We start from the raw sequence: 12,242 nt of genomic DNA on the forward strand, positions 1-12,242 counted from the left end.
GAGCAGCTTCCGAATGCACGAGGTCCAAGGGTTAGGCCTGAGGGGATATCCTGATTACACTTACACGTGGATACCAGAGAGCTGTTAACACGTTGTGACAACCCCTTGATCTGGCAACTACAACACCAACTGCATGGACAGCAACACAGGAGACGCATACCTCAGAGGCCCACCAGTAGATACTCTATTACGTCGCCATGGGGAGGGGAATGTGTGCGTTGTGTGTGTATGGTGTGTGCATGGTGTATGGTGTGTGGTGTGTGGTGTGTGTGTGTGTGTGTGTGTGTGTGTGTGTGTGTGTGTGTGTGTGTGTGTGTCTCTGTGTGGGGTGTGTGTTTGTGGTGGTGTGTGGGGCGGGGCGGGGTGTGTTGTGTTGTGTTGTGTTGTGTGTGGTTTGGGTGTATGTGTGGTTTGGGTGTGTGGTGGGTGTGGGGTTGTGTGTGGTGGTGGTGGTGTGTGTGGTGTGTGTGGTTTGTGTGTGTATGTGGTGTGTGTGTGTGGTGTGTCGGGTGTGGTGAGGCGGTGGTGGTGTGTGGGGGTGGTGTGTGTTGTGTGGGTGTGTGGTGTGTGTGGGGGTGATGTGTGTTATGTGGTGTTGGTGGTGTGTGTTGTGTGTGTGGTGGTGGTGTGTGTGTGTGTGTGGGGTGGGGTGTGTGTGTGTGTTGTGTGGCGGTGGTGGTGTGTGGGGGTGGTGTGTGTTGTGTGGCGGTGGTGGTGGTGTGTGGGTGTGGTGTGTATGTGGTGTGTGTGTGTGTGTGTGGTGTGTGTTGTGTGTGGTGTTGTGTGTTGTGTGTGCGGTGGTGGTGTGTGGGGTGTGGTGTGTGTGGCGGTGGTGGTGTGTGGCGGTGGTGGTGTGTGGCGGTGGTGATGTGTGTGTGGCGTTGGTGGTGTGTGGGGTGGTGTGTGTGGCGGTGGTGTGTGTGGGGGTGGTGTGTGTGGCGGTTGTGGTGGTGGGGTGATGTGTGGTGTTGGTGTGTGTGTGGTGGTGGTGGTGTGTGGTGGTGGTGTGTGTGGCGGTGGTGGTGGCGGTGGTGGTGGTGTGATGTGTGTTATATGGTGTTGGTGGTGTGTGTGGTGGGCTGTGTTGTGTGGCGTGGTGGTGGTGTGTGTGTGTGTGGTGTGGGGTTTGTGTGTGTGTGTGTGTGGTGTGGGGTTTGTGTGTGTGTTATGTGGTGGTGGTGGTGTGTGTGGTGTGAGTGGGGATGGGGTGGGTGGTGAGTGGTATTGTTGGAAGTGGGATGTGTAATGATACAACAAGATATAAAGTGACTTCATGTAGGTATCGTTGAGGTGTACATTTAAAACCATAAGGAAACTAATCAATTAGTCGTATCTATCGTTGAGGGATTTCAGTGACACCTTGGAGCCGTGGTAGGAATTTAAATGAGTTATGTTTCGATTTAGCCGGAAAACGCTTCTACTGCTCACGGCGTAATGCCGATGTACATGAAAATATGTACATATATATGTGTCTTCCTCCTTGTAAATTATGATATGGTTATCAAAAGCATATTTAATGTTCCCTGTGTAATAACACCACAAATAAACATGGGGTAGAATTTATATCCAGAACCCCTCATTTACTTACGTTAGACGTCCGCCGGACTTTCAGCCTGCATCCTAACCTACTGACTTCCTTTACATGGGCAGAGCGTCAGCCCAGAGAGCCGCGGTTGGCGGCTCCCTCCCCGGCATATCAAACCATGGTAGAGAGAGGACCCTTTCCTTTATCTTAGCGTTGAGGGGATAAGACAAGGACTAGCCGCCGAGCTAGTGTACAGTGTCTTCGAGGGGTCTTAATATCTGCGTCCAGCAGTCGCAGGGGCTAGGGTTTATAACCGACACACAGGCACGCTCACATTCCTCGTAAATACAACTGTTATATCCTGGCGAGGAATGTGTGTAGCCCCGTTATCACATTACGCAATGCTTGTCTGCTCGTTATGCCTTACAAGTTTACCCGAAGAGGCGCGCCATGTTGGACAACATTAGGCGGGCAACAAGGAAATGCTCTCTGACCGCTGCAGTTAGGCTTGCCTGCATAGTATCTAAACACAAGCCCACTTGAGTCTGTAACACTGACACCACCGGCTTACTAGCACGGGAAGTAAACCCACCGTGTTGTGGCTACTGCTGAAGATGGGGCAAACATGGACGTTAAAGATATGTTGTAGGAGTACAAGAATTGAAGTCTCAGATATTTGGAAGAACATGAATACATAAAACCTTTCTATTGAGTATCACGTGCATATTATTGTATCAGTGTTACTCATTGCCCTGTCGTAAACCAATATAAGATAAAATAGTCCTGACATTTTGTTACAAAGAATGAAGAAGTTGTGATCCATAAAAAGTTCACGCTTTCAATAATAACTATCGTAACCAGTAAATGTATATTGCCTGTCTACAACTGACCCATATGTAGTTACATCTCCATACGCCCTAACATCCCCCCCCCCTTCCCAATCCACACGCACTCATACACGCTCATACAAATGCATGCACGCTCATACAAATGCACGCACGCACGCACGCACGCACGCGCGCGCGCACATACACACACTCCACCATCAATTTTCCTTATTTGTTTCTGATCCTAGATAAAGCCTGACAGAGAAAAGTATAATGTGAGAGGTAAACCAATGACACATTTTAACCGTTTCAAGTTACTGGCGTTGTGTGAAAGTATTGTTGGTCAACTCTTATATAAGCCCAGGTTACAAACATTAACAGCCTATTATTGCATACAAACATCAACTTGGTCGCCTTTCCGTAATAACCCGATTTGTATTAGAATTTGGACATTGGCGGTCGTTCTATTACTGACAAAATAGCAACGATGGTCGGCTAACCATTGTCGTGTTGTTATATTCTTAGTTCTTAGTTGAATCACGATTTTGTTTGGATTCCCTTTTCCACGAATGCGAGTAATATCACTATGGCGTGACAATCAGAAGAAATACGCATATCTTAACACACACAACAAAGGCCGTTGATTTACCCGAGACTTGTACACAACACCCGCTAATGACTGCAGTGTGACCCATTGTAGGAGAAGCAGGTGTTCGTTGATTAAAGAAAAGCGATCATCCGGTGAAACACGGCACGTTTGGTCATTCATGGTTTTGTACAATATGTTTATGACGTCGTGTTAAGCACGTGTTGTTGATCGCGTACATGTCACGTGACTTGTGTCAGTGTAATTATTGGGTGTACATTGCTAACAATCACCATAACCTCACGGAGATTGGTGTAACAGGAAACGCTGACGCTCAACATACCTTTACTTTCCATACGTCTATCGATTTTAACAGTGAATTTTTCCATTTCACTGAAACTACAGAATTTATTCTGCTCGAAATGCTCAAGAGTTACTACAGGCTGTAGAAAAAAAGCGTTATTTTCTGAGATCGAAAGGTCGGAAGTTTGACCCTGGACCAAGGTATACTAGTGAGTGAGTGAGTTTAGTTTTACGCCGCTTTTAGCAATATTCCAGAAATATCACGGCGGGGGACACCAGAAATGGGCTTCACACATTGTACCCATGTGGGGAATCGAACCCGGGTCTTCAGCGTGACGAGCGAACGCTTTAACCACTAGGCTACCCCGCCGCCCCAGGTATACTAGAAAACGTTAACATATGGTACTTTCTGTTACCCTGCCTGGCGCTCAGCATCAAGCGTATAAAACAAGAACTGGTCGGGTCGAAGTCACCGCACTACGTCTGCATGGAGTATATGTATACACTAAACGCCAAAAGAAACGTTACCCTATGACAGGGGTACCTATCTTCAGCTGGAGTTGTGATGCGTGGACGTCCACTTCTTGGTCTGTCTACGTGACCCCAGTCTGTCTGAAGCCCTGCATAAGTCTTATAACCGTGATACGGCGGCATCCGAGGGCATTGGCAACAACATTGTATGTCGACCCCATCTGCAACATCCCAATGGCTCTTTCCCTCTTTTCAGCTGTTAATCGTGGCATATTTCTCGTACTTGTGTAACATATCATGTATTCTAGCCTTTCTTTATACCCTATAGAATCATTCTACATGTGAAATGGATGCAAATACTGCTCGAATTTTGCTGCGTTGTGGCGACTGATATTTCTATATGCAAACAGAAAACGGAAAAATGTTATTTTGCAAGCAAAAATGTTAAAGATAATTTTAGATGATTTTACAATTTTACACACTCTACAACAGTTGTTTCTTGTTTTAATAGTTGAAAAATGGTGACTATAAATGGTTTATCATTGAACCAAAGCAGAATTTTATTTCAACCTTTCTTTTGGACATCAAATTCAGTGTTATTGGTTTATTTCGGCATGGACGAATACAGGACAATTTAACTCTTCTGAAAAAGATGCATTTCACCTAAATATGAATGCATTTGATAAATTCTTTTCGTGATTTGCATAAAGCTGTGTTGTTAAGCTTTCTTGTAAACAAATACCTTCTAACATATCTTTGGTAGTTTTTCAGTAATTCATAAAGGTACGAGGGTAACGTTTCTTTTGGCGTTTAGTGTACTTGTCCATTGCAATAGTCTCTTAACGTTAAACCCCACGTCACCATGTCACCTCTCCATAATTACCAACCCACACATCCTTCTTCTCCCTCGCCTTCTGACACACATACCCGTCATCTGCATTTCTCGTCATTATTTAAACATCGAAATGCAGTCATGCTGAAGGAGACGTTGGATGCCCTGTCACCTCACGAGTGACTAGAGTGTTACCGCGCGGGACAGGTGATGCTACCAGCGGTACAACATTACGTCCACCGATAATGCTGATTACAAGCACTTGCGTTGCCAAGCAAACATTCCTTCCTCATCGGCAGTTTCCGGAAATCATTTCCTTATCCAACCTAACACCGTGTACCTCAGACGTGTACTAGTGTCAACGTTATACATTGTGGATATCACTGATTCAAGGATAAAATGTCCTTTTAATTCAAGATTATTGGTATGGTCTTTCTGTGCTTTAAAACCCAAAATGAAGATAATTATGAGTATAATAATATGTTTATACGCATATATACTTAAACAGAATAGGATGTCATTCATGGCCCACACGTAGCGGCGCCCCCACCTGTCGAGCGGTAGCGACGACTTTTGTTAATACGGTTTTTGTCACATTTCAAACGTTTCCTTGAGTAACAAAATATCTTGTGTTTTAAAGTACTTAAGATGTCAAGTATGATTTACTGTCAGTGGCAGTGATGCGTTTCATGTTTATCCTGTTTCAACCAACTATTTGCTACATGGGCATAGGCAAAAAAGGTCCTGACGTGGAAAATATGGGATTCGAACCGTGGTGAACCCAACGATCACAACATGGGTACAGACAAAAATAAAGGGCATGTGAAGAATATGGATTCGAACCGTGGTGAATCCAACGATCTCAACACGGGTACAGACAAGAATATAGGTCATGTGAAGAATATGGATTCAAACCGTGGTGAATCCAACGATCTCAACATGGGTACAGACAAGAATATAGGTCATGTGAAGAATATGGATTCAAACCGTGGTGAATCCAACGATCTCAACAAGGGTACAGACAAGAATATAGGTCATGTGAAGAATATGGATTCAAACCTTTGTGAATTGAACGACCACAACATGAGTATGGACAAGTCAATGTCATGACGTGGAGAATATGGATTCAAACCGTGGTGAATTCAACGTTCTCAACACGGGTATGGACAAGTCAAGGTCATGACGTGGAGGTACATGGTTCGAGTGCTATATGATATAAACAAGTTAGGGTACATGGTTCGAGTGCTATATGGTATAGACAAGTCAAGGTACATGGTTCGTTAGCTATATGATATAGACAAGTCTAGGTACATGGTTCGTGTGTTATATGATATAGACAAGTCAGGGTACATGGTTCGAGTGCTATATGATATAGACAAGTCAAGGTACATGGTTCGAGTGCTATATGATATAGACAAGTCAAGGTACATGGTTCGTGTGCTATATGATATAGACAAGTCAAGGTTCATGGTTCGAGTGCTATATGATATAGACAAGTCAAGGTACATGGTTCGTTAGCTATATGATATAGACAAGTCAAGGTACATGGTTCGTGTGTTATATGATATAGACAAGTCAAGGTACATGGTTCGTTAGCTATATGATATAGACAAGTCAAGGTACATGGTTCGAGTGCTATATGATATAGACAAGTCAAGGTACATGGTTCGTGTGCTGTATGATATAGACAGGTCAAGGTACATGGTTCGTGTGCTAAATGATATAGACAAGTCAAGGTACATGGTTCGAGTGCTATATGATATAGACAAGTCAAGGTACATGGTTCGTGTGCTATATTTTTGTTTTTAACATTTTTTTTATTCACTTCACTTGGATACACTTTGTATGAAACAATCTGTGGACATAGTTTTGTAATAAAATAATATAAGGAGTGGCATGTCACTCTGTTTCAGGTTCCACTGGGGGAAAAAGAGCATTTAAAACTGGAGCAATGACAGATACACTTGGGTACAAGCTATTTCATTGTGACATTCACAGAACATTTTGGAGTATAATCCATTTTCTCTCAAATAAATTCATATTGAAATTGTTTCTAGCAATATATTTCTCAATGTCATATACATCTTTTAATAACCCTTTATATGTGGTGAAGCTTGGTTTCACACCCTTGATATGCATGACAAAAATGTGGCGTTTGGCTAATATGATCATGTGGTTGAGCAAAGGGTCGCTATTGGTATATCTTGACCTGAGTGTACGAATGTTCTGTGCAGGACACAATTAACAAAATTGGTGAATTCTTTCCAGAATAATCTAATGGTTGGACATTCAATATATACATGATAAATATTCTCACTTACGCCACATGATGTACATATGTCATTATCAACTAGTTTCATTTTAAACAACTCTCGTTTTGTATAAATAACTCTATGAATAAATTTGTATTGAAAATCCAAAAGCTTTGTGTCTTTAATAGTTTGTTTATATTGCAAAAATATGGTCTTCCAATCGATATGATTGTTTAATTCACTTTCCCATTTATCACATACGTTTGGAAAATTGGATTTAGATATGAGACAATTGTAAACTGACCTAGATCCTTTATTAGGTTTAATAAGATCATTCCAAGGGGAACATATCGATACATTTGTTATGCTTGGGTGTCCAACTTTTTGAATGACTTCTTTCCATTTTTTGGGAATACATACAGTGACCCGGTTTAGGTCAAGTACTGTGCCCTTAATATCAAATTTTGTTTGAAGTTCTGAAAATGAGAGTAACTCTTGGTCATTGAAAATGTCTTTTATATGAACAATTCCTTGTTTGAACCAGTTATTGATTATCAAATATGGATTGTGAAACTGGTGATTTAACCAGCGAGGTTGCATAAGAATTTCATTTATGTTAATATCATTAACTACATATCCTTTTATATATCTGTGCCAGGCATCAAGTGCATCTTTCCAGTACGGATTTGTAATTTTGTAGTTTTTGTTAATATTCGGTCCTAACTTAATGATGTGTTCTATTGGAAAACCGGCAAGTCTATAGCAGTTTGATTTTAAAACATATCTCTTTAAACAAGAAAGTTTTAATGAATCAATAAAAGTTTTAACATCGACCATCCTGAGGCCACCCTCATGGTTGGTGTGCTATATGATACAGGCTTCACTGCATCAACACTAGAACCTCATGGTGCGATGCTATTTCAACAACCGAGGATCATGACGCACCGTTATCTGAAACACACTATAGATCATGAAGCGCATCACACTTTCCACTCGGTGCTATATAGGCTGTGCGCTGCCGCTGGGTCCCTGTTGCATATCTGACCACCACCGAAGCAAGCCACATCCCGTCACGTTGCTGACACAACCAGCAATCCAGCCTGTACCGCACAGACCAGGATTATTGAAGAAGTGGTACATACTGACAGCAGTGAAATCATTCTTGCGGAATTGAACGGTATTGTTGGAGACTCTCATTAACGTGAAACTATATGTTTGTGTGAGTATCGATAACTGGACATTGAAACTGGGCATCATATGCCGGAGAAGGCCACTTTACCATTAACACCGGACCGTTTACATCACAATCTACTTTGTCTTGCAGCGTATTAACGTGTTACTATTCATATATCTTATATATGCAGCCAGGTCGGGGCGCTTATGTAAATTGACCACACAACTACCACTCGGCGCCTTAACCTGGACTCACCTGTCTTCTTACTCCAGCCTTTAGCTGGATTTCGCATATGTCGCGCTGTTCGTCTAACAAAAACCTTTACCAATCAACCACCTGAGCAATCTGGACATTTCGTTGTTATTGCCGGTACGTGGAATCAATTCAGCTCTGATTCTTAAGCGTGAACTGAATACATTTAAACAATCACCTGTGTAAACCGGAGCCCCGTGTACACCAACCACAAGCCATGTTAATGTACCAGATCCTGTCTGCTTTCTGCAGTGTGATACACGTGCCTTACGTGTGCACTACAGCTGATGACATTGGGTTTGAACTTCTCTTAACGTCAAACAGAGAAGAAATGCAAGATGTACAGTTGACGTTTCAACCGCCGGCTCCTACTTGGCTTCGCGGAACGCTGGTAAGTGAATTTCGTTTTTATTCTCAAACTATATGGTTTTAATTGAAGTTTATCTGGAGACACGAAAGATAAAACGCAATCCGATTATAGGTATATAACAGCCTCTAACCACAAGGACCATCTACACTTGCTGGTCGTAGTGAATATCAGGTGTTTCTATTGAGTCCTGGAATACTATCGGCCTTGACCTTGATGGTTTACACAAGCGGTCGAGTTGTTTCATAAGGGCGAGTACAGAACGCCAGTCATGCCAGCAACGCCGCCATTTCCACTTACATAAAGCGATCCTCGCACACGGGCCACCGTGACCAGCAAACGGTCACTCACAACAGACTGACCGTTATCGATAAGATTACTCTGTGCACGTTGGACTAGATATTGATGTTACCAAGTTCCACAAAGCGACGGCGACAGTAAGTTGACGGATGACGACAGTCTTACACATGGTTGTTTACTCCACAGAAGCACCCCTAAGTTCCACAATAGTTAGAAGGGGCCGGCGTTTGCCTCCGTCATTACCTCTTAAGTTGCAAGACCAACAACAACATCATTTTTCACTCTGGATGCTCGGGATAATTTGGAAGTTTGACTACAGTTGCAGCGTGGGGAGAATTGCCATCTCCAACTCTCTTGATAAAATCACTGTCTTTTAAATTCAGTTATTTTGAATTGATTTATATAAATTTGTAAACCTAGTTTAATTTTAGAATACAAGTGTTCAGTATATCACGTTTCTGTGCTGATTGCTGGCATCACAGCGAGTTCCTTTACGAACAGATTGCCGGTTAACTAATAGTTGTAACGTGTTAAGAAACTAATTAGGTAGGCTAATTGGAGCGGCCTAGTGGTTAAAGCGTCGCTCGTCGCGCCGAAGACCCGGGTTCGATTCCTAACAAGGGTTCAATGTATGAAGCCCATTTTTGGCGCATCCCACCGTGATATTGTTGGAATACTTTGCTAAAAAGCGGAATAAAGCTAAACTCACTCACTCTTAATGACACTAATGCCCGACGGTCTTGTTTCAGGTTCGGAATGGTCTAGGGCTGTTCTCCAACGGACCACGTAGTTTCAAGCATTCTTTCGACGCCTTCGCGAAGCTGGCCAGCTGGCGGTTTACCGGAAACAACTCAGCCTTCTTCTCCACCAAGTTCCTCCGCTCCCACTTCTACGAGGACTCAATGCGAGACGAAACAATCGCCCCGTACTTACTGTTCGAAGGTGTGAAGCCGGAGTTTTCGCAACTTGAGAAAGTACAGGTAAGTCAATGCTGCTCCTTTCTAACTGTTTTGTTAATCTCCATTGGAGCGTTAGCTGAAGATTCCGATTAAGACGCACGAGGGTACTTCCGGGTGGCGGGTTTCGTGTGGCGGGTTCCGGGTGGCGGGTTCCGGGGGCGGGTTCCGGGTTCCGGGCGTTGTCTACGGCGCCTTCAATCAGCGTTCCTTTGATCGTGTGGTACTTACCCCGATAGACCTTGTTTAGGTTGCTCCATACCCGTGTTCATAGATACAATAAGTTGCATCATTTCGGGATTTCCCGAAATAAAAATGTAGTAACTGTTAAAAGCGGCTTTAAACCTTCTCACTCTTCTGCTTTAATGGACGTCGTTTAGACCCAAACACAGTTCCTCTTCTCATGCATTAAAGAAGGCCTACTCCAGGCTGGTATACATGCATTTATACCTTCCATGTTTATTGCAGACCTTGGTGCGAGGCATCGATAACATGAACGTCAACATCTACGCCTATACCGACGAGGATCGGAACCTGACGCAATACGTTGCTCTCAGCGACTTCTGGAAGTACTACGTCTTCTACCCACGTGACCTCTCAACAGGTGGCGCTGTGACGGCAGAGGTATCCTCCTCTAGTAGCGGCAGTTTCGGGATGTTAGCTTTCCTCAATTTATTATCGTCTGCTCACCCACTTCCAGAACCGGGAACAAAGCATCACGTGACGTTCTTGTCAAGTGTCGGTATCTTGCCCTGGACGAGTAGTGCTATCAATCTAATACGAATCGTCTCCCCCACAAAACGAGAAACTATCGCCAGATGGAACGTTGATCGCGTGCCTTACATGCATTCCTTCTCCGTCACAGAGAGGTACGCCATATTGTTTGCCAGCCCCTTCTATGTGAACATTAAGAAAATGGTGTTCAAAGCCGAGCCGTTCGAGTGTCTGGACTGGTATCCCGATCAGCCCACAACAGTGTATGTAGTCGAGTTGAAGACAGGCAAAGTCATCACCATGACAACACACAACGTCTTTGCCATGCATCATATAAATGCTTTCGAGACCAGCGATACTGACATCGTGTTGGACGTGTCCGCCTACTCCAGCCCCGATTTCGTCAAGAATTTAGAAATGAAGGTTTTAACAGACCCTGTCAAACGGAACCAGTTTGACTCGGCAGCCCACATCCAACGATACCACATATCCCTAGCCACAAAGACCGTGAGAGTTGAGACATTTAAAGGACCCAAATCGGCCCCCTTTACACCAAACATCGACATGCCGACAATCAACGAACAATACCGAGCGCACCAGTATTGCTACGTATATGGTATTGTGTTGAAGAAGGACAATGTGACTCTCAGTAAAATTGCTCTGGTCAAGAAGGACTTATGTAAACAGAATGGGGACAAGGTGTGGTACCTACCATATCACTACCCCTCGGAGGCGTGGTTCGTACCTACCCCCCACGGCAAGGAGGAGGACGACGGTGTCCTCATGCTGCCCATCCTCGATGGCGTCCGGAGGAAGAGTTACCTGGCTATACTCGATGCTCGGACAATGGAGGTGACCAACAGAGCAGACCTCCCAACTGTCGTCCCCTTCTCACTGCATGGGCGTTTCTTCCCCGAGATATACTGAGGCCTGAATAAACAGGCCAACAAACAGACTATACCGCATCTGATGCAATGGTCGACCACATGTTCCACGGTTGCTATGTTCATATGTACGATTGTGACTGTGCTATTTCGTCACTATTTGTCACGATATGATTGGTGACGAAAGGAAAAGACGAACAGCAATATGGCAGACTGTGTGTGTATTTGTCTGTATGCGTGCGTGCGTGTCTGTGTGTGTATGTGTCTGTATGCGTGCGTGCGTTCGTGTCTGTGTGTGTATTTGTCTGTATGCGTGCGTGCGTGTCTGTGTGTGTATGCTCACTCTCACAAAGAATCCCAACTCAAGACACAAACTGACCTGGTAAAACGATCATTTGTAACATCCGTGTCCTTAGTTGAAACAAACCCTGCCCTTGGGCTTTGTGTCATGTCCATTACTTCTTTACCTCAGTATTGTTGCTCCAAGGAAATTTCACATTTCGGACTCCCTGGAGCTGTGCAATTGATAGATGAGGTTAAAAGGTGCGTGTTGAGTTTGTAGAAACACGTCTATCGTGGTTAGTGCTAAAGGCTTACTTAGGTGTTAATGTTGTTATGTACTAGTGTTTACTGTCTCTGTTCATGTATGCTGTTGTTAGAATATACTGTAGACTACAAGTTATAACTGTCTTCAACACCTGTACACGACAAACTCATTTATATAGAGAAACGTCTCCATTATTCTCTCATAAGTTATTTTATGTTTATTTATGATGAAGTCATGCCGTTACATCCTAAC

The 12,242-nt window shown here is 43.7% G+C and overlaps 1 protein-coding gene across 1 annotated transcript; it reads left to right on the top strand.

Annotated features, from left to right (window-relative positions):
• Positions 1-7,823: 7,823 nt before the first annotated feature.
• On the top strand, positions 7,824-11,713 carry LOC124274827 (beta,beta-carotene 15,15'-dioxygenase-like). The gene is made up of 3 exons (XM_046710195.1): positions 7,824-8,613; positions 9,639-9,869; positions 10,314-11,713. Exons 1-3 carry the CDS (start codon positions 8,440-8,442, stop codon positions 11,484-11,486), a joined length of 1,578 nt encoding a protein of 525 aa, XP_046566151.1. The 5' UTR covers positions 7,824-8,439; the 3' UTR covers positions 11,487-11,713.
• The last annotated feature ends 529 nt before the right edge of the window (positions 11,714-12,242 follow it).

Source organism: Haliotis rubra, unplaced genomic scaffold, assembly GCF_003918875.1.
Source record: "Haliotis rubra isolate DU_JTF1 unplaced genomic scaffold, ASM391887v1 Scf1948, whole genome shotgun sequence".
Classification (NCBI taxonomy): Eukaryota; Metazoa; Mollusca; class Gastropoda; order Lepetellida; family Haliotidae; genus Haliotis; species Haliotis rubra.

What these genes read in the sequence shown, in the direction of transcription:
- LOC124274827 (XM_046710195.1), top strand. Translation starts at nt 8,440, where the DNA reads ATGTTAATGTACCAGATCCTGTCTGCTTTCTGCAGTGTGATACACGTG. An exon ending in CTTGGCTTCGCGGAACGCTG is followed by an intron (nt 8,614 to 9,638) that starts GTAAGTGAATTT and finishes GTCTTGTTTCAG; the next exon opens with GTTCGGAATGGTCTAGGGCT. An exon ending in CGCAACTTGAGAAAGTACAG is followed by an intron (nt 9,870 to 10,313) that starts GTAAGTCAATGC and finishes TGTTTATTGCAG; the next exon opens with ACCTTGGTGCGAGGCATCGA.